Here is a 23,171-nt window from a genome sequence, read left to right on the forward strand (position 1 = left end):
CAGCATGTAGGTACTAAGCTATGTAGTATAACACCACTACCATACAAGTACTTGTAGGCTTTAATTGCTACATTAGAGCAATTAGGGCAATTTCAGAGGATTCATTTTGCCAACAGACGTCATTTTTGTGCTTAATAAAAAAGATTGCAATCTAAAATATGCACTTTGGAATTGATTATTTGTATGAATTGTGAGTAAAATCAGTTTATTTGGCTGATATAATCATTCAGATATTGTCGCAGGTAAAGTTAGATGAATTTCAGACGCTAATGTTTCTCTCCTCCACAATGGATTTACTGCGTAGCATTTTTGGAAGTAAACTCTTTGGCTTGTAAGGTAAACTGTCTGTCGCCAACACACTCAGTGGGGGAGAAGTGTGTGTTGTTTTTAAGATCTGGGCCCGACGTGGAGCGAGAGTGGAGCATTTGGAGAGCTGGCCTGTTTATAGAGGTGGAGCGTTCATTTCCTCCGCTGTGGAGCTGCGTTGCTTTTCCTCTCTACAATTATCCTCCATGGGAAATTGAATCATGCAGGAGGGTCTCCAGAATATCTCGGCTACCAAATCAGCTGGTAAAAGACAAGAATTGACTTTTTCATTTGCATGCTCGAGTGCCAATGCGATGAAATCACTGCTGAACTCGCTTTCCCCATGACTGCATATGTAACCAGGATGTTTGGAGCAACAGTCTCTGTGAGGATGTGTGTATTATATTCGCTTTAAAACAACCTTACTCATTTTGTGCAGGCTAAATTAGACCCTCTGAACATGTCTTTGTTATCCTGTCACTGTGTTGTAGCATCGTGGAGAAGACACTAAAAGAGTGCAGCATTATTCCTCCATCTCCAAAAGGGAAAGTGTGTGACCTTATTTCAATTTATACTATAATCTTTGCTTTGTGTTGATGAATAAGTTTGATAATCTGATTTTAATGCCCTAACTCTAACTGTATTAAACGTAAGTTATTTTGCAGGTTTTTATTGTCCTCTGCTGGCCAGAATGTATTGTTGCGCTGTCGAATTATGAAGTGTGCCGGAATTTGTAGGTTTAAATGCCTTCCTGTGGGAAGGAAGAGTATTATTGCATTGTTGAAATGTAACATCTAGCGGGCATTATCTTTTTTGAATCCGTTTCTGCACTTCAAAGTTTGTAGAGAATAGTTTTATTTCTGAGAGAAATGTATCTGATATGAGCTGTTGGTGAAAGCGTAACGGGAGCGGAACGACTGTCATGTCACCTCGCTCCGCCTAATTCTTTCACCGCATCATTCTCCTTCATTTTGCTGACAATGCGCAATTTGACAAGACTTTCTTCTAGTTCTCAGTGATGGATTAAGTCCAATTGAGTCTGCGGTTATTTCGTGGACCATTTGGAACTGTCAGGGGGTTAAAATTAATTAGAAAGGCGTCTCCAAACTGTTGGAATTGTCCTTTAATCTCCATCTGGTTGGCCCCAGGAGGAACACCATGGCTCCTTTCCCTGGTTATTGTGGCATTTTTGCTTCTTGTAATTATCTGGCAGAGAGCTGTACCACTCCTCTCTGCTTCACCCAAACTACAGACGGCCCATTTTTTGTTTTTGCATCCTTCCCCTGATTCAGCACTCTTATTTGAAGCAACAGGGTGTGTGCGTGTGTGTGTGTGTGTTAAAGGGAGTTTCCCCCCTCTTTTTTTAACGACAATGTCAGAAGTGGGAAGTCTCCCGGCATGTAAAAGTGTTTAATGGGTTCCAAGGCAAAGAAAGGGGGAAATTTAACGGGAGACTTTTGAAATCCGCATGCAAAAGTTGCTGAAATGCTAGAATAATGAGGCGTATGGGCGCTTGTACCTGTTTGGTGTATTGTCAGCTACCGTAACCCGATACTGAAACTTTTGTGTTCCTGTTTGCCACTGTGTGGCTCAGCTTTTCGGATCACACTTTCTCCAGGCCTAAAATGGTCATTTTGTTTCAAACGGGAACAAGCGAGTGGGCTGTACCTCATGGGGATACCGGTCATTTAATATTCTTGTAATTTAGTTTACCAATAACTATACTAGAAGAGGCTTACATACACATCACTAAAATAAAACAATAAATATCTTGTAAAATGGGATCTTTTGGGATTTGTATCCCCATGACGCATGAAAGTATGTGACACACTGGCCTTTCCTGCCTGTCTTGCCTTGTGAAACGATATACTATGCATACAGAAGTTCATCATCCCTTGACCGCAACATTATTAAGTAATCCCCCCCGGCACCCTACTTGGATCACTGGTGGAGATTTCTGTGTGAAGATGTGAAAAATTTGTCTGTGGATTATCCGGAGAAATCCAGATTGAGCCTGATGCTTGTTACTTTCCATCATTGACAAAAGTTAATTTGTGAATTGTTACAGAATTATGGCGTTCTTACTGTAACAAATGTGAAAACATGGCAACACTATTCCTACGAACACAAACAGTGAAGCCTAACACGGCATACAGACTAATTAAGAGAAAACTATTGGGATATATCTGTTTTTTAATTACAAGTGCCCAGCTGGTTGATTGTTCGTAAGGGTCACACACATTACATTACATTACATTACGATCATTTGGCAGACGCTTTTATCCAAAGCGACTTACATTACATTATATTACCACCCTTCGCAGAGGGGGGAGCAATTGAGGGTTCCGTGCCTTGCTCAGGGGCACCTCGGCAGGGACTCGAACCGGCAACCCCCCGGTCCTTAAGCGGAAGCTCTACCCACTCGACTACTGCCTCCTCACACATACTGTACATACGAGCAAAACTCAGATATTGCATCCAAGATCAACACCTTCAGTATCATTTAGATGCCGGTGGATCCTGTACACACCTAGTACACAACAGTGCTTAAGGCAATATACTATATCATACAAAGTTTACAGTATTAAAATGAAACTAGGGGCTATAAAGAAACCCCTGGAATGTGACAAAGCAAGGGAGATGCTTGCTTCCCTTTTTTGTGGCTTTAACAGAAAACAAACAATAACATTCACTCGTAACCTTGTGTGGGGACTTTCCCATCCTTTTCGCTTTGGTCCCTTGCGGAAAAGTAAAAGGATCTTCTTCTTGCGCCGTCGTCCCGGGCAAACACAGGAAGTCGCTTTGATGTCAACAGAAATGTGGCAGACTTCAGGCACTGACGACTCCAGAGACTTTCTAGATTGGACATCGGAGGACAAAGCACATCGGAGAGCACACTGGATCTACTTTAATCTTAGTGGTCGATCTCTGCTTGTATTTTCTTTGACCGATGCGACCGACCGAACAAGTACACAACAACCCCACCCCCACCACCACAGACAATCTACAGAGAGAACACTTGGGTCGTTTGCATGCTGGATGGGACAGTTTGCATGCATCATATTCTGCCCTCAGGATCATTATTCTATTGAACAGTTGGATTAAAGAAGGAAAGAACTTGAGCTTAACTTTATAACCGATTCATCTCAAATCAGTGGTGTTACTTTGATCCAACTCATCAATTCCGAGCAGGAATCATCCCTGAGGGCTCCAGTGTCAACATTATGGTGGGAAAAGATCAGAGAAAAAGTAAAAGAACACTTTCCACATTGAAATCAGTCCAATATTCAGGAATGGTCGATTATATATGAGACATTTACATTTTGCATCTGCTTTCTGGGTCCTGCCTAGCTGCTGATCTTTGTCAGCATCTTGTTGATCGCCTGCTTGACGTGTGTGGTGGAGCTGCGCCGCCTGGCTTTGCCCTGCACGGCCTTGCGGCGCCTCACCTCGCGGCACAGCTCGTGGAAGGCCTCGGCCACCGCGCCTCCCTCGTCTGCGCAGGCCGAGCACTCGTAGAAGGCGCACGCCATCTCCGCCGCCAGCCGCTCGCCCTCGTCCGTGCCCACCTGCCTGACGTGGTCCAGGTCGGATTTGTTGCCGACCAGTACGAGCGGGGCGTTCTTTGGCTTCTTCATCTCGTCCAGGAGGCTCCGGATCGGCGCTACTTCCTCAAAGCTTCCCCGGTCGGTAATGTCGTACACGATGACGAAACCGTCACCCCAGCGCATGTGGCTTTCCTTCTGCTGGACGTCCTCCTAAGACGAAGACAAACTGTTAGAAATGTAGGTTATTTTTTAAAAAATTAAATGGCTTATCCCCCGATAACAGTCCTTAAGCATTTTCTCCACCTCTCGTGCATTTTTACTGTTACTGTGTGTAAAACATCCCTTTTGTTTATGAATGAGGGGGTTGAATTCCTGCCTCTGCTTCTTTTTCACACCCGCTTAAAACACAAATGTTATTCTGCAGCTATCTGGGGAGCAAGAGGCAGTCAGGCATGCGCTCCTATTTCGATCAAATCAAAGGAGGAACAGGCGCCTGGTTGTGAGAGAACTAAAGTGGTGAGGGCGACTGTACATCAAATCCGTCTGCAGGGAGGCAGAGAGTCTGATCTCTGTTACTGGCAAAGGAAAACCACATTCCTCCCGTGGATACAAATGAGACGTTGACATTTGTATACCTGACCAGTTTCTGAACCAGGGACTTACGAGCTGCAGACAAGACTACACATCCACAAATCACCACGGTGTTAATGCTCCGACTTGATGCAATCGGAGTTGATTTGTTTGTCGGTCTGCTTTATTGAGACGGGGAGCGGCCTGACAGGTCTGGAAACATTCAGCGCTCATGTTAACGCCAGCTGAAAATAGAATACAGTGTAATGAGAGAGGGATGACTTGGCTGGAAGTGTCGCAGGGGAAATCAGCCTCGAGCAGAACACCTACACAGCCCCGCAGCATGTTTCTCCTCGGTGCGGGAGGACTTACGCAAGCGCTCCCCCACGTCTAATATCCCACAAGGCTTTTGACACATTGCAGAAAATGGCTTACAATAGCGTGCCCGCAAGTTTCAAGAAAAGTAACAAAACGGCTGTGGGAAAGGCAGAATAATGCAGAGCGAGCGCTGCGTATCAGAAAATGAGTCCTGGTGCTTAAGAAGGACTTCCAGCGTCGTCATGGTTTCCTTTATTTCAAAGGGTTAGAAGGCGCTCACCTGCCCTGCGGTGTCCAGGATCTCCATGCTGACTAACTCGTCGTCAATATTGGCTTGGTGGCGATAGGTTGATTCTGTAAGGTGCATAAGACGAGAAAAAAGGTCAAACGCAGAAAGAGAGACTACTTTGCTGTGCTGTAGCATTGCTGTGCACTCTGAACTCAGCTAACATGCTGTTTTAAAAGGCACGGTCGCTTCTGATTGACCATCCACTATCACACACACTTTGCAAGAAGACAATGACTTCACTTCAATAGAGCAAAATGTTGGTTGTTGCCACAGTTCTTTTTTTTCTCCATCAAATTGCACTTTGGAGCCAGACATGTTTTTTTTTTTCCTCTTTTTTTTTTTCTCTCTTTGTCCCCGAGTGATGACCGACTCCTGCATTGACCCGAGCTTCACCTCTCATTCGTTTGAAAAGCAGGATAAAAGCTTCTTATTCCTGGCACAGGCGCACAGGTGTGAGCTGTGGGCCGTGACCCCTCTCATTCCACCGCGGACACCATGGGGAGTAATCTGGCCTGAATTGCCCTCCTCCCCTTGTAAAACCCCCATCTGTGTAAACACCTCGCAAAGGCACAGAAGCTCCCCAAATCTGCCTTTCTTAAAGATGATGGATTCTGCTGGATGTCCGTTGCCTCATCAACAGGGCTTTTCTGTAACCTTACGCCTTAACTCTGTATCTCTGTTTAACATGCGTTTAATATTCCTAGGTGATGTAACGGTGACGTTGATCTCATTGTGGGCTGTTGTAGAAAGAAACCGTATACAGATGCAAATTAGTGCAGAATTTGTTGTTGGGTCATGTCGAGGGCTGTCGTTGTTGTTGTGCTGAACATTAGAACAGGTTGAGAGGGGTTATTTTGGGAAGTTCATTTATTTTACTGCATTGCATATGCTCCATTTATGAATTTTCCATGAGGTCAAATGTCCAGAAACAAAATTCATAACAAAACCAACATTGTATCTCAATGAAAAATTTAAAACTTTATTAATCTACCCTCATTCACTCATCACACCTGACGGGCCTGACGTGTATTTCCAACACCACCTGAACACAGCATTGGGCTCCGCTTCTTGTGACTGGACAGGAACCGGAACTGTCGACTGGCAGCCGAGCATAATGTGGTGTAACGTTTCTCCTGCTGTCTACCGTGTCCGATCAGCTTTACTAGATGATGCCGTATATTTAGACAAACCGAGACAAAACCTGTCCAAAAAGTCAACTCCAGTCCCTGCATGTCGTCCCAGGTGCGCTCACCTCTCCAGGGGATAAACTGGAGTTCTCTGACGTGCACAAAATGTCACCGAGGGCCAAGGGTGAAAGTAGTGCGGAGATTTATGACTGCTTGGCCGGAGGCATGAGGAGAATCTCAGGGGAGGAGAACGGGGATCTCAAAACTGGGATTCGTGGGAGAGCTGATGTCGGGGGCTCGACCACAAACCCTTCAACGCAAACCGGAGTTTGTTTGTGCCACTGACAGTAGGGAGGGATTGGATGATTTAAGCAGCCCCGCCTTCGCATCTAAAGGCCTTTAGAGAGAAACACAAGCTGTAATTTTCCTGGCATAGTAATCCGTCTCTCCTCATAACTCAAAGCCCCTCAGCACCTCGGGGCTGTTTGGTCGGAGGGAAAGCGTTGCATCAACACTGTCAGATCCTCAAAGGAGTTTTTGCTTTTTCGTGCATTGCATCAAGAAACCTTTGTACTGCCATTTTGACTCAGTTGCTGGGGGGGGAAATGACATCCGTGCTGCTGTGTGGTCGCTGTGTTCTGGCTGGTAATCATTCATTTCGAGGAAGAACATCACGTAATACACACACACACACACGCACACACAACACCCCAACCTGCGTGATGTACCCATAATAGGTTTTTAATAATGTATGTACGTCTTCATGGGTAATTTGAGTGGAGCAGTCGTGTAACTGGTCAGACGCCGTCCTCCGCCTGCACTCTTACACTCATTATGCACAACAAGGAGACGGTCGCTGCGGCTGCTGTTTCCTCGCTTGCTGCTATTTGTTATATCTGCATTAAGTCAAAAAGAAGCTTTTAAAGCGCACGTGTGAAACTGCAATATGAAAATTAGTGGAACTTGAGACCCCTGCAAGCAGAATGATCAGGGATGGTCTTACCGAGTGTTGGGTCGTACTCCCAGATGAAGCGTCGGGTCAGGAATCTCACCACCAAAGCTGTGAACAGCGACAGAGAAAAATCACATTCAGGATACAATATCAAATAGCAAATATATTCGACTTTGGGAGTAGAACTTGTAGAATTACATCACAGCAACAGATCCTATTAAAGACTTATTGGAATTTAATGACACATCTGCGATAAATGGCTTATCAACTGTGAGTAATCAATCAAAAGCCCATAAGATGCAAACCTAACACCTGTTGTAATAGCTCAACATCATTAAAAACCAACTCCGTTAATCATCATCATTATTTGCCTGCTTCTCTTGATTAGCGCGTGGGCTCTGTCTGTAACAGCGCCCGCCTTAATCAGAACTGAGAAGCGGCCCCACAGCAGCCCCCGGTGACTCACACACTTTAACGGTTTCGCTGTCAACAATGAAAACAGCCAGACAGAAATACCGATCTCCCGCATCCAGACGCTGTTAAAGAGGCCTTTAAAATCAAGCCTGTACACTACCGGTCACAGTGAAAGGCGACGGCTAATTCTACTTCCGTCGACGAGGTCTCTGCAGGGAGCCGTCATATGCCTGGAGGACTTCTAATGGACCCGAGTGGCCCACCTGACGCATCCATCTTGTTTTTCCCTCTCATTATTAGCCAGGACAAAGAAGTACTGCGGGGAAATTGTGTCTCTGCCATGTCTCATTATACTTCTAAAGGACTGGAGTCCAGCCTGTGGGCTCAGACTGTTTGGATTATCACTCAGTCTTGTAAGTCGAACGTGGCGTCGCTATGTGACACTGCGAGGGTTAATTATTCTCTGATGAGCAGCGGCAGCTCTTTTGTAAAAGAGTTGAAAAGGTAGACGGAGATGGATGATTCTCGTCCCCACTGGAGGTATGTGTGGGCGTTTCTGCCCCACTGTCTTGGATTCCAGGTGGACCGGACAGCCAATGGGGTGTGAAGTGGCGTCCTCATTAGAGGTAACAGTATCTTCCCGCTTTCCACGGCAGCTGGGAGAAATGTACACACGGAAGAGAGGAGGCTTTGTTGCGTGTGTCAATATGGACATTGTGGTCTTGGCTTACGGAAGGTTCGCACAGGGAATAGTGTTCACTGTATCAGCAAATGGAGCAGATCGCAAAGCCCGGCTGCTCTCTCACTGTGTGTTAGACTGGAATGCTGATAACACTGCCTGTTGAATGTATACATTGTATGCACTGTATATACATTAAACCCTCTCTCCACCTTCCACAGGCATAGCTTACTTTGATCATTTTGGATGGATTTTGCTTCTGCTATAGGTGAATTATTCCGTTAGTTATTCAACTGCAGGAAATATTTCCTTTTTTACTCAAAAAGGAAATATTTTATCCGTAGGTTAACATGTACACCTACGTGTATATGTTACACATATTTTGAGGTCTTTAATTCTGTTACAGTTTAGCCAACAATAGTATTTTGTTGTGCTGTTTTCACTCAGTGTGCACAACCCCCAAAACTCATATTGTCTTAATTCAGTGGTTCCCAAAGTGGGGGGCGCAGAGCTACTGCAGGGGGGGCGCGGCGCGGGATCGGAAGAGGACGTTATGAATAAGTACCGCCTCAGGTAAATGAATGAGGCTATACTTCTTCATCTCGCTGCAGGAGAATGAGCGTCGTCTCTAGCTATCAAATTTTTTTTCATAACGCCTTTAATGTCCTTGGGGTTCCGGGGCTGTCTTCCACGTTGTCTGGCATCAACGGTCTGACAGGCTCCTCCGAGTTTTGACACACACAGTTTTCTGACATTTGTGGCTTTGACATCTCTGGATATTTCTGCGTTATGATTCTGATGTATGGAGCAACCGGGAAGACGAGGAGCAGCAGCAGCAGCAGAAGGAGACAGACGGGAAAATTTAAACAACGCCTATGTCTGACATCAGCTTTGAAGACATACTGTATGTACAAGCGTTTTGGAGCTACGCTGTGACTGTTACCACCTCCTCTGTATCCAAGGTGTTTCCTTTCAGGCATTTATGCGGGGAACAAAGTGAGCACCGGCATTGAAAGCATAACCTCTGCCATGTTACCTGGGAGCCACTGCCGTATAATATGACACCTGGCATGTTGACGGAATCAACAGCCAGCAGCCTTGGCGTGGGTGTCGTTCTTCTGAAATTATGAAGCTGCATATTTTGCACAATTAAGCGAGAAGAGAATGTGATTTGATTTTTAGAAAGTTCTAAATCATTGTTGAGATGAATAGATCATTTGCAGCAGACACTCTTTGTCCAGAGAGCGAATCGAGTCAGGAATAAAATGGTGGACTAATTGGAAATAAAGCAGCAGTAATTAGCGGCGCCCGAGTCTGTGTGCTCAGACAGCACTCTGTTACTCATTGAGCAAACTCTATTGATCCCCTCCAAGGCCATCAGACGGACGCCCGCTGCTCTTTGGTGTCCCGTCTGCCACACAAACGCTGTTTTACTGGCTTGACGAGGAGAAGAACGGTGCAGCAACCAGACGACCAACACCCAAAAAATCAATCAATCAACCTAGGCCTGATGCAGTCAGCCCATCGTAACGGAGCAAGTTTTTTGTGAGGGAAGGAGACGGTACCTACTGTCGGTGTACACTCAGTGTATACAGCGATGCTGCAGCAAGGGAGAATAGAGGTGGATCAATAAAATGTGTTAAAAGTTTTGTTTCTGGATGAGATGCTAAACGATTTGTTGAACTTTGAGATTTGCATGACCGACAGTATAATGATTAGTGTGATATACTGTGTGTCATCTATTTATATATATATATGGACATGTTGCCAACAGGATTTCATGGGAAAACAGTGCGTCTGTGGCACTCAAGAGAGTTGAAAATGCAAGGAACTTAAACCAACTCATAACATCTAATGAATAGTCTCGCCATAACACAATAAAATAGTAAAACGGAACAATATCGTCTTGATTTATAGCCATCAGACCTGTTGGAGTTTTGCTCCTCAGTTGGGAAGAAAAGCTGTCGTGTTTTACGCGAATACAAGAGGAGTGAATCATTAACCAGACGAGTCGTTCCTGTGGTTTTTATTGCATCTCTGTCTGCGTAAATGCATACGGTCGCTGCTGCTGCTGCTGTGCTGGCAGGCATGAAGCAACGATTTAGACTCGATGTGGCCCCGGATGCTTGTAAACAAGTAAGACATTGATACATGGCGACAAGAGGAATCTGTGGTTGATTAATGATTAAATCAGCTGGGGAAATTTAAATTATTGTGCCTTTTTCCATTTGCAGTGCAGTTACTTTCACTGCACGGCTTTAGTGCTTCTTCCAACTGCTCTGAATCAAACACACACACCTCCAAATCTGGGGGAATTAATCTCAGATGTTGGTGAGAGAATGTTTACTGTTGGCTCGCCTGTCATTGTTCCTCTGCCCACTTTGGATTTCCCACATATCTGTCAGTTCATATAAGTATGAGTTATATCCTAAAAATAGATATGAATACAGGCTAATTGGCGAGCTGTAATTCTATCTGGAGAGAGCTCTACATGATGAGATGTCATCTGTATTTTAGTAGAATATATCCCCTGACACTGTGGGAACTCCCAGCAAACCACCCTCCATGTACATTTCTTCATACTTGGAGGTCCTGTAAAGCAGTTCTATAGAGGGGCGACTTGGTGATGGCGGCGGTTGTAGATGCATTCGTGCCCCTGGGAGCAGCGTGGTGATGAACGGAACTCTGGGAAAGCTCACAAACTGGGACAGAGCGATCTGACCTCCTGTTCAGGATGTGGTTTGGGTGTTTTTAGTAGCTAATTTGTTTGCCTGCTGCTCGCACTGTGGGTTGTCACTACTGTGTGTGTGTGTGTGTGTGTGTGTATGAGAAGAAATGTGTGTGTGTTGAGGTAAAGCCCCACAGCTTGTATATCGTTTAGATGCTGATGGAAGAAGAAAAATCATGTTTCTATCCGCTTTATTTTGAAAGTGCTTCCATTGTCAAACACTTCAAAGCAACCTTATGTCACGGCATGAAATAGTTCAATCAGTCTCCTCGTAATGCTGAGCGACCGCCTAAATGTTTCTCCAGCATCTCCCCTTGGTTGGTGTGCAGCTGGGCTACAGAAGTGAAGAACCAATCAAAAGTTTTGATGGTTTTGTCTGGCTGGGAATATTTAGTCCCAGCTTCAAGTCTTGCATCTTTGACGTTCAACACAAAAAAACAAAGTTTCTGTTGCAGCCTGAACGCACCGATCACTGTATAACACGAGACAAAATACAAACCTAGGATACATAACAGATGGAGAAAGGAGACCAAATCCTCTCCCACCATGGCGGTCACTCGCCCGGCATGACTCATCATCCTTCCCCCCCGTGTGTAAACTCATTAGCGAGCTCTGCAAGTACCTGGCTACTTATGCAGCATTTATTTCTAATGAGATGTGGGGCGTAACGAGCACAACAGCTCCTCTGAGAAGAATCCAGCTTTCCATTGCAGGCCATGCCAGATTACTCATTAGTTGCGTGACAATTAATAATTTGCCCTGTTTTTGGGGTATCTACAATGGAAAACCCTGAACAGTTAGATTTTTTCCTGAAGGCGTCGACATCTTTCCTCGTCTTACTCACCCATTCCCATCAGATACAAATCAAATGAATGACTGCATATGCGGTTAGATTAGAAAGTCGATTTTTTGAAACATCAAAGAGTCATAACTCTGGCACCAGCAGCGAAAACACATCTTAGTTAATGTCAACACGGGCAGCCTGCAATCTGCTGCCGGCAGACACGCCATCATTAAAGTGTCCCGCTCGCAACAGAGAGCAGTAAACAAGGCGTAGGTCACGAGATGGCATTTTGACGGCGAGATCATCTGCGCTGCCTCAAGCTAAGCGTTCACAGTGAATCAAACGGGAATTAAAGCAGGTCAATTAGGCACCTCTGTGTGTTACTATCCTCACAGATTTACTCGCTTTCCCAATCAATCAATAATGGAAAGAGATTCAGTGTTATCATGAAGTGCATTCATTAAATTAATTTATGTTCTAAAACAGTGCACATTGGTTATTGCAAAATGCGTTTAGTTAACAAAACTCCTGAAACAGGACCTGAAAAGCAACCTGAGGACACTCTGACCCGAACCTAAAGGGACCGGAGGACAGGAGGAATTCATCCGAGATGCATTCAACCCAAACAGACCCAAATATAGAGTGAGCGCCACACTGCCGGCAGCACGATGCACCACCAACTCACTGGCAGATTCTCTCTAAAACACATCATGCAACCCAAATCTCTCTTACTTGTCTCCGTCCTGACTCTGGGCCCGGGGATAATTGGATACCTCCACCAAGGCTGCGAAAACAAACATGTAAACTAAATGCTCAAGTGATTCACACTCATTAGAACTAAAATTGAGACGATTTAAATTGATCATGCAGCTCTACAAATAGATACCGTTACATTTTGCTGCATCATTTCCAGCTTTTAAGTCCCAGCTTGGCAAACAATACGGGGAAGAGGCTGAAATAGCAGAAAATGTGTTTAGAGAGAATAAGTGTGTCGTTTAGTGACAGATTTAGCTTGAGTCCAGAATAAATTGATTTTGCCTCAGGTTATGAGCCAGAACATAAAAAGCTTAATAAAATGGATACGTGACGGCACTGGGTTGACTCACTCGGCCCACCATCCCGCCAAATCTCATTCATCACATTTAGTTAAGATATATGCTTTATAAAATTACTTTAACACCTACACAGGACATTACCTATGATGCAGTGGTTATGACAAACATAAGGTGGGAGTTGTTGGCTTTGTTCCTGGCAATTTAATGCCTCAGCGAACTCGTGTGAGAGCAACTTAGTGCCTCCTAGCTGTATAGTTAACACTGAATTTGAGTTATGACATGTTTCGATGTTGCTTGTTACTTTTTCTCATATTAATCTGCTAATATTATGTCCTTTGCACATAGTAAACATGATACCCCTTCGGCCAAATGCATCTTATCTCCTCATTCTGAAGATGGATGTCCTTTTCTCTGAACACAAGTCGCTGTACATATCGGGTTCACGTATGAATGACGGAAATCTTGGTGAAGAAAATCCACTCGGTTGCACTTTGGATTAGCTCCATGAACACACAATGACAGAGAGAGGTAGAGAGAGGCGGTCATTCTCCTCCCCAGAGGCTCTGCAGAATGGTGCCACCAGTAAGGATTTCATTTCACGTGTCTGAAGACGCAAAGGACAGAAACTCGACAGTTGCAGGGTTTGGGCTGGAGGAAGGGTGTGACGTTTCTAACTCAATTCATTCTTCCTTTTTAATTTAGCGTCTAAACAAAAGTGCCGCAGTGCTTTTCACCAACACCCACGAGGGCTCGGATACAGTGGCAACCACGCCTAAGACCGCGATCTTTGGGCCGATTACACACAAAGGCTCTTGGTACGAGGTGCAGCTGAGATAAAGATCGTCCTAATGGGTATCGATGACTTTGAATCAAAAGCTAAAGTGACTTGTCCACATTGCACAGCTACTGTAAACACAGTGATGCATCTGAGCCCATTTGCGCTTCTGCAGCTGAACTTAATGGAAGTTTGAATATGAAGTTTGTGGATTTTAAACCCAAATTTTTGTCAATCAACAAAGCGTCAAGGTGCTGCATGAACTATTCTGGAGGGAGGGCAAAAGTGGGTTTAAGAAACAGTGAATAACTGAAGTGAGGCTGAGAGTGGCCCTGAATATTAAACATTAACCTGAACCTTGGCTGATAACACACCTTCAGAGGCATACGGGAAACAATTAATGGATCCATCATGCAATATCAAGAGCTCTGCTAATCTCTAGAGAGTAATGTAAAAAAAAAGTGAGGAAATTACGGCTGTGACGCACTCTGTCTCTGGCCGAGGACGGCAGCAGACACTAAGTGGAGAGCAGACAATATATTGAGGCTGAAGAGTGTCAGAGGTGTCCTCTTAAAATACTTCAACAGAAGAATTGAATGCAAACCGCTGGAGAGGCCCACCCTCCTGTGACTCACTCATTTCCCTGTGTTGACTTAACAGTTCGTGATGGTTTCAAAGATGTGTTTCACACACTTGCACACTCGCTACCTGCAGCATCTCTCCAACGATAGATCCTTTCAAAACCACCTACTAGTCCAACCCGTGTGTGTGTGTGAGAGTGTGTGTGATGGAGTGGCAGATGAATAGAAGCGGGGCAGGGGGGGGCACTGAAGCAAGCAGATGACCTTTATAAAGCTGATATAGATAAGGTGAATGGAAGAAGACACCCTGTACCATACTGAGGACATATGGAAGCTAGAGATGAATTATTTTGATAATTAAATGTAATTGGTGCAACGCTAATAGATGGTTAGAGAACATACAGTAACTGCTATGGCCAAAAGCAGAAGGTAGCATCAGGCTGTGCGACGTTTTCAAATCTGACCCTTGTTCTGCATTGTTCAGACGTTTCATGCCTTATGCTTAAGAGTTATGTAACATAGTAAATCATAAAGCAGACCCTCCTCTCCGCTGAAAGCCACTTTTCACATCTCTCACTGAGAACTACCTCTGCTGATTAGAGCACTTGCGCTGCCACATAATGCATTCGATGACTCATATGTTTCCAACATGCGGTATGTAACCAGCGAATTTCGACGGTGAGCAGACTTGGGGGCTTTTGAGCTCCCTTGGCTGTCAAAGGCCAAAGAAGCGTGTGGAAAACAGGAGCATTCCGCAGAGTCGGAGGAGGAATCTGTTAATTGCTTCGACACGCGGCCTCATTGGCAAGCTGCCTGATGGATGTTGAGGCTGGTTTGAATTAATTCATTGCTTTGTGGGACTTCAGTTTCCCAAAATGTGCTCTGGTACAAGCTGACATTATTTAATTCTGCCAAAAACCTCCATATGAACGTGTGTCTGAGTTGTCCCGCTTGCTTTTAAACACTCTGCTATCGCATTCCTCTCTCTCTCTCTCTCTCTCTCTTTCTTTCTTTCTTTCTTTCTTTCTTTCTTTCTTTCTTTTGTGTTTTTGTATTTCCGATCAGCTTGGATGTGGTCGGACGCCTTGCATGAGCAGTAAGTCAATACGGGTGGATTCACTACACTACATTTTAGTATAATTCTACATTTCCGTTGTAGATTCAGACTTTACATTCAATGCAAGATAAACAATATTTCTCCCTCCTTGTCTTCCTTCAATCAATATGTCCTTTTCCTGTCTTCTTACATAAAGAATTTGAGTACTTTGGGAATCATTCAGCAGTGATACAAACTCTAAAGAGCACCATCTAATGAAAACCAAACACTATCAAGCAGAAGAACACAAAAACATGACAAATAACTTCGATCTGGTTGCTTTTAAGACAGTTTAGCCCAGGGGTCGAAACCTTTTTAACTGAAAAAGCCAAATATTTCAAAATGTATTTCCTTAAGAGCTGTTTCACAATTTGCACTGCGATCAGCAATAATCATGGTAATTATTTATTACTACATCGTGTTAAACCAGGGGTCTCCAACCTTCTCCAATGCTGCGTCCCCCCCAGCTGTCACTCATCTTATCGCGCACTGCTCTGTACCTGTAGTAGACTGAGACCATCCTATCATTCTGTCTTGTATTAAGTTGCAGAAAAAAGTGAGAACGGCCCTTGGACGGGAGCCGGCTCCCATCGTTCACCTAAAAGAGATGATATGGGAACTTCAGGGAATTGTTCGAGCCGGTGCTTTCGCTAACGACACATGACGCCCTGCTAGCAGCCGGAAAGTCCCGTGAAAAGTTGCTGTGGACTTTAGTGAAGTGGCGCTCCACAGACGCATTCGCACCGCAAATGTGACAGGCACACACTTGCCATTCACATTCGTAATTTGTTTCCTTTTATCGGGGCTGTTTTCGGTGTCACGTAACCAAACATGACAGCAGCGTCATTTGTTGGACTGACAGCTGATTGGCTTATAATTGTTTTGTGACAAAAGGAAGCGGGATGTTTGTGAATTTGATTGGATAGAAATTTAAACACCTTTACCAAGTGACGCTGTGTTGTACGTAATCTTTGAACCTTTCGGCGAGCGACTCGGAAACGCTTTGCGAGCGATTGGTAGCTAGCGAGCGACGGGTTGGTGACCCCTGTGTTAAACAATGTCAGCTCAGAACTTCAAATACACAGGGAGCTGCAGAGGGGCTGAAGAGCCGCATGCGGCTCCGGAGCCGCAGGTTGCCGACCCCTGGTTTAGACACAGTTTTCACTCGTTCTCACTGTCCCGCACCATCTGAGTGAGTGATTCGCCTCTTTGTCCGCGTTGTTTGTTTTCTAAGGCCTTGTCTCATACACTTGCCCTCTCAATGACTGTTTTCATCCCCCCACCAAACAGACACTTACATTAGGCTGATTCATGGTCTTGTTTTGGGCGCTGGAAGCTGTAAGCAGCAGTATTTCTAAAGGCAGACGCAAGCGCTTGCTTTTTTTAAATTTGTTATTGTTATCCTTTCTCTGGTCATGGTGCAGGGCGAGGGGTGGGGGGGTCTAGGGGGAGATGTTTGAGGAACGGCGAGACGAGCCAGAGCTTCACACCCTGTAAAGTTCAATTCTCCAAAATAAAAACAGCCTGCCGCCTTCTAGAGCAACACTTCAATAACAGCCAGATTTATTCATTCTATTTGATTTAATAATTACAGTTTCCGCTTTAAGGCAGGAAAAGTTCCACCACCACATTTCGGGAACATTTTGGAGCATCTCCAAAACATCGTCATTGCAGAAACTAAGCCTCATTTAAACTTTACTTAATCCACTGGTGAAGCCTGAAATGGAGTTACAAGCTTTTTCCTATTTGTGTATCTGAGAAACTCTACTAGAAGCACTAAAGTACCATAAAACCTTGTATATCCTATCTCTCTCTACTCTACACACACCTCATCAGCTTATTCAGGCGTGATCAGAACTCTTCATCAGGCGAACACACCTTTTTTTGTTAATATGGAAAATATGCCCTGACCGAGAGCGACTAAATCTTCTAAATGGATTTTCTGCTGAGAATAACGGTTAGTTTCTGTTTACATGCAGGATTGTCAGTACACCATGCCGACACTAATGGAGGTAAATATGGCTCCCAAGATCAGATATTGATTCTGGATGGATTTGTATAATAAAACAAGAGCAAACATCTGGGAACAGAACATCTGGGAAATCATCTACTGCAGGGTTTTCCATCACATGTCTGTCAATAACAGACTAACAGAGGGGGGATGGTTGAGATATTTACTCCCCATACCACTTATTGTAACCTGCACTTACAACTACAGCAAACTTGTGTGTGTGAATGTTTGAAACGAGTTGGTAGAGGTACAGTAGTTAGACAAATTCATCTTATTTCCCCTCTGTGGAGTCCCTAAGGTACAACGTGAAAGTGCTACAGCAGTTAATGCGCTTTGCTCTTTATTAGGGCTTGTTGCTTTGCAGGAGACCTGGTCAGGGCATTCTGGCAAAACCCCCCACTGCGCCACGACGACCAGCAGGTCTGCTACCGTTTATTACGACACATTTCTTCCACCCTGTGAGGAAACTAGATGGGGATGATCGCTGTTAAAGCACAGCTTCATCGCTGCTGCGCCAATAAACCCCATTAGGATCACACACACACACACACACACCCACACACCAGAGACGGAGTAGAAACATTTTATTTAAATAAACTGATCGATCAACTGAAAGACCTAGATGTCATTTGTATTGATTGCAGACATTTACCATCAGATTGAAACATTTCCTTGTGCCACGCGCTTCATGAATTGCTTCCCCGACGTGTAAATGAGAAAATGTTAACCGGCCGTTTACCAATTATCTACCAAGACCAAGATATGGATCCACATGAGGTCCAGTGTTGGATCTTGCACATAACAGGAAACTGATTGCATTTGAATGCAAAGGGTAAGCGTCAAGCTCAAGGACACTTGAGCAGAAAGGAAGGAGGGATTGAGCTACACAATTGTAGTCAGGCCAACATGCGTATGATACAAAACACCTGAAATGTAATATAAAACCATATTGTGCTTAAATCATATTGTGCGTGAAGTGGTTGTGTAATATTGTGGCTGGAGTCCAGATGTGCGCAGCAGACTGAAGAAGAAGAAGGAGGCTGATTCATTAGCATCTGTAGATTTGCACCGAGGGGGCTATGTTTTGATGAGGGCCACTCATTGTTGGAAGAGATCACCACGGCTACGTGTTGCTTCAGATGTAACAACAATGACGTGTATGCTGCTGTGTGCGTGTGTGTGTGCGCAGTAAAGGGAGAGACGGGGGTGATGGAACACAATCAGGCATCCTCAGTGCCGCATAAATCAAGTGTCCGTGTGAAAATCACTCTACTGCAAACCGACTCGCTTTGTGTTAAAGGACGACAAATCAGCAGGTGTGTGTGTATGTGTGTGTGTGTGTGTGTGTGTGTGTGTGCCAGACCTGAGGCATTAATGGCGCGCTACTTAACCAGTCACTCTATTAGCTTACTGCTGTGATCGGAACTCAGCAGGTAGCATCTGGATATGTGTACATTGAGTGGACTTGAATGTGAGAGTGGAGCAGGGAGGATGCTGCAGCATAGGAGTGTGTCCAGCTCTCAGTGGTCCTACATCGGTCTATACATCAACAGATCACCTTTAAGTTGGTTCAGAATGATGGTGGAGACGTGGGTGTCCATCTTCCTTGCTGTGGCTTTGTGAAAGACGGGCGTACTTGCAGAGCGACCTTCACCCAACACGGCGAAATGTTTCACCCTCTCCTTCCCCATCATGGTTCACTCTGAAGTCTAAATCTGTTTTTTTTGCCTCCATTTTTGTTGCTTGCAGTCAGCAGCCGTGATTGTACTGAGCGTCCTCTTACTGCCAAATTACACCGGGGCGAACATGTTTTTATGAGTTCTCGAAGGCAATTTTCATCACCAGGGTGCCACTTTTCAAAAGCGAAACGAGCGAACAATGGCGGTGATGTAATGCTCCCACGCGGTACAATAACCTAATCAATCACCTCGGAAATATCAGCTTTTCAAAAGAAACCTTTTAACCTTCGCGATTATGCTCTTTGGGGTTTGAAACGTTTTTATTAAAGAGTTTCTGGGGCTTTCAAACTGAAAATAGAAATCTATTCATGGACAGTGTGCATTCGTATGCAGCATCTATCTGCTTCCTGTCAACTTGAAATGCCCATTGCAAGTGTATGCCTTCCTATTAAACACATTTAAAGGATAAAACATATGCAAAACAGAAAACTTAAGGAAAAGCATATGGGGTTAATCATAACTTCTAGGACAAAAGTCACATTAAGTAGCTTAATTTTTCTTCCTTGGAGTGTCAAACATGTGTGTCAGCAGCTTCAACTCCAGCTGCTGCCATGCTTTACAACCATGATGACCTGCTCCACGCCGCGATTACGCTTTTCAGTACGGTCCTCGAGTTGACCTCCGTAGGCATTTTAATGGCCTCGGCTGACACAGAAGAGTTCTCAAGGCATGTTTTGGAACAGCTGACGGCCACAACGCAGGGATCGCTCTTGATTTGCGGCCTGGCAGGATACATATGGTCTGTGTTATCGCGTTAGCTACTAGGGGGGAAAACATACAGAGCTCCAGCTGAGGCACGAGCCGCCCGCAAGCTTACGGAGGAATGCTGAGACTAGACGATAATGACGCAGCTGAAATATCTTTTGGGAGCGAGAAGCATTTTCGAGGAGACCAACCGCGACTGCACGGCGAGCTACGCAAGCAAACACTGGCGCAAGGCTGATTTATGTCGAGGGTGAAAACACTGACGGAATGATGGAGAAAAACACTGGAAGGCGGAGAGGAGGAGGGCGAAGCAGCAGCGGCAACACAATGAGGCGCGGAGAACGTTCGAGAACATTCCACGAAAAACAAACACGCGAGCCAGGATATGTGCAGGTCGCTCTAACCACTAACAATAAAGAGTTGAAATCTGCCAGATCGGCTCGTTTCCAATCAGAAACTCGCAGCCGTCGGTGCCGCTCACGCCGCAGGAATGTTTTCAGAAGCTCAAGATATTTTATTTGATTTTGCACCTTGGAGCCTAGGAGCCATTTAGAAGTTTGCTGACTTGAGACACGCTCGCACACACTCACACAGGACCTACCTGATTTCCCCACCCCCGCTCGGCCAAAGACGGCCAGCTTCACCTCCTGGCTTTTGGCCATGGCAGCGTCCGGCAGCGAGCCAATCGGCAAACCCTGAGGTCAGCCGTCCATCCCCCGAACCACACAGGAGGAAGCAGTGTCTGAAAAGACATTGTAAATCACAACAATTCAAACTAATGTGTTTCAGAATGTGATTCATGTTCAATTTGCGACTCCAACTTTCTCCACATATTGTTCCATTGAGGTGTGAAGTTTGAGCTTCATATCCGTCTTCCACCTCTGCTTGTGAGTCAGAATTGTTCCATGTCCTCCTCCAGGCTGCTGCGCTCGAGTGCCAATCTGCAACTAACAAGACTGAAGGAGGCAGGAGGTCAAAAAGGCTGAGATTTAAAAACGGCATGCATCCCTAGAATGAAAATCGTGTTGACTCAAAATTCTCCGAGCTGAGCTCAGCTCAGCTCAGCTCGGAGAATTTTGAGATCCGATCTGAAGCAATCCAAAATTGCAGGACTTGACTGGACTAGGCTTAATGTAACTTGGAGCAGATACTGACTCAGATCCAAAACGGGGATTGAAGTTTTGTCTAAAGCAAAAAAGGACAATAATTCATTATTCTCCCTCAAACAGCCCTTCTGTTCCTGGCTGCTCCTCCTTTAAGCTACAACAGGACCTGCAGTCTGACGGAAATCCATACCTTCAGCAATCCCAGAGGAATGCTGGGATACTGAGACACAAAACGTTGAGCCTTTTGTCTTTAATTTAACAAAAGCATTCAGGACAATTGGGAAACGTTGATGCAACCGGAAGGTCAATGGTTTGAACCCCCAGGGATACAGCATTTCCAAATGTCTCGCAAATCTGAGAGTGATCTAAGAGTGAGAGAGGGAAAGACCACTTGTTGCACTTCTTTGTGATGTCGGCAGAGAACATCTATGTTTTCCCTGACTTTCCTATTTTGTGGCTCCTAGTTGGACTCGGCTAGCCAGTGTTGCACTAAACACACCGCTTGCTCTAATTTTTTACGATCAGGAGCTTGATTGCGGCGCTGTACTGACACCTGCTGGTTGGTTTCAAAGGCACTTTTATGGGCGGCTCGTCCACCGGTGCATCTCTGCCGGGTGAAGTCAGATACGTCGAAGAAAAATGGGAGAAAAGTGAGCAAGGATTATGAATTCTGGGATAAGAGTTTAAGCTGATTCGCTAACACACATGTCCATATATGGCGTGGCTGTGTGCTGGCTCGATGAGTTCAACCTCACCCCTTTCTCTCTCTGTTTCTCAAAGCAACGGTCAACCTGGAGGCTGTTGGCGCGTCGTCCCTCTCTCTCCACCTTTGTATCTTTCTTTCCTGTGATTAAAACTGTTCTATGTTTTAGATTGGAAAGAAATGCATGAGGGTGGATTGGAGGAGAACTGGGATCAGGTATACAGTACACAGACCTTCAATCTAGGTGAGTCTACGTTGCAGAGACACCGTCCAAACTGTCAAACTGGACACGTGTCTGTCTCTCCCTTATGTACCAGCTCAGCTTTCTTTTGGGGTCATTTTTTACCCTGAGTCAGTGGCAGAACTGAAACTGGGTGGTGGTGCTGTGGTTGAAGGAGATTACAGACCTCTGAGCTCCAAAAAATGGGAGGAGAGCTGCTGCACCACAAGCTATAGAAAGACGGCAAACCACAGGCCTGTCATCAAAGCGGGGACAGTTCGCTGGTGCATTGCCCCGTGGAGGGAAAAACTAGTGAAGCCAGTGGAAGAGGGCTGCACTGCTTAGGGGAAAGCACTGATCTGACACTCTCCAAATAAAACTCAATCCTTAGCTTCCCCCCCCCCCCCCCCCCCCCGACCTACCGACCCTAAGCTCCATTGAGACAGAGGCTATTATGCAACACTCGGAGGCAGCTTGTGAATGCCAAGCGTGTCCTCGGGTGCGAGAGCGGGAGGGTTGAGGCAGATCGAGCTCTTGAAATTGCACATTTGTGTGGATTAACCTGGAAGATACACAGCAAGTTACTGTCTTCAATTTCATCTCCGCACATATGCCTGCTGGGAAGATTTGATCAACTTTTCAATATGTTGTAGCAGATCCCCCAGAGGGAAAAATTCTAAATCTATTAAACTAATCCTAATATAGGAACATGAATTAATCTGAATTTCAAAGGTTCATAAATTTCCTTTTTTGCATCCTATTTCAGTGCATATCATTTCTTTGCTCCCTCCTAAATAGGATCTAGCTCGCTTGAGCATAGGTAGACACACACTCACCGCAGGGCTCAGGTGGACGCTCTTCCACAGGCAAATGACGGCTACAAAAGTTGGCAGGTTCGCTTCTTAAAAAGATCGTGACTTTCCCGAATGGATCAGGCGTGGACGCAGCGCGGATGGAGAGATGAACAGCTGACGGGAGAGAGAGAGAGGGATGATCGGATCCCGCTTAGACGGCAGCAGCAGCAGCAGCAGCAGCAGCAGCACCGTCAGGCTAGACTGAAGCTCTGACACAGAGACACAGAGGTTGGGTGGGAATATGCGGAGTAGAGCTGCGGGAGTTTCCTCACGCCCCCCAACCCCCCTCCTCCCCGCCACGCTGCTTTGAGGCCGTCGTGCTGCGTGCCATTGCATTTCACACTGCGAGGCGAGTGCGCCCTCTAGTGGGTGGAATAGAAAACAGTCTCCGCGGAATTATTAAGGGTTATTATTAAGTTTTCCCCTCGATTTTGTATAATAGAGCACAAATGTGAATAAAAGCAAATGAGTGGGGATTGGATGAAAGGAGAGAGAAACTAAGAAGAGTACCTATTCTGCATCTGATTTTTTTATTTTTACACAATGAAAAATATCCACGACTGTGCTGGTGGAAGCTTTTTCCATTTAGGCAATATAAATGTGGCGGTTCA

The 23,171-nt window shown here is 45.2% G+C and overlaps 1 protein-coding gene across 1 annotated transcript; it reads right to left on the bottom strand.

Moving 5' to 3' along the window:
* Window positions 1–3,045: 3,045 nt before the first annotated feature.
* rerg (RAS-like, estrogen-regulated, growth inhibitor) lies at window positions 3,046–22,790 on the bottom strand. The gene is made up of 5 exons (XM_076152734.1): window positions 22,543–22,790; window positions 20,279–20,419; window positions 7,162–7,218; window positions 5,023–5,096; window positions 3,046–4,064 (listed from the first exon to the last, which is right to left on the bottom strand). The coding sequence occupies exons 2-5, from the start codon at window positions 20,337–20,339 to the stop codon at window positions 3,654–3,656; spliced, it is 603 nt and encodes a 200-aa protein (XP_076008849.1). The 5' UTR covers window positions 20,340–20,419; window positions 22,543–22,790; the 3' UTR covers window positions 3,046–3,653.
* Between the last annotated feature and the right edge of the window lie 381 nt (window positions 22,791–23,171).

This window comes from Genypterus blacodes, unplaced genomic scaffold (genome assembly GCF_046128005.1).
Source record: "Genypterus blacodes isolate CSIRO-AG114 ecotype Tasmania unplaced genomic scaffold, CSIRO-AGI_Gbla_v1 ptg000007l_1, whole genome shotgun sequence".
In the NCBI taxonomy this organism is placed as follows: Eukaryota; Metazoa; Chordata; class Actinopteri; order Ophidiiformes; family Ophidiidae; genus Genypterus; species Genypterus blacodes.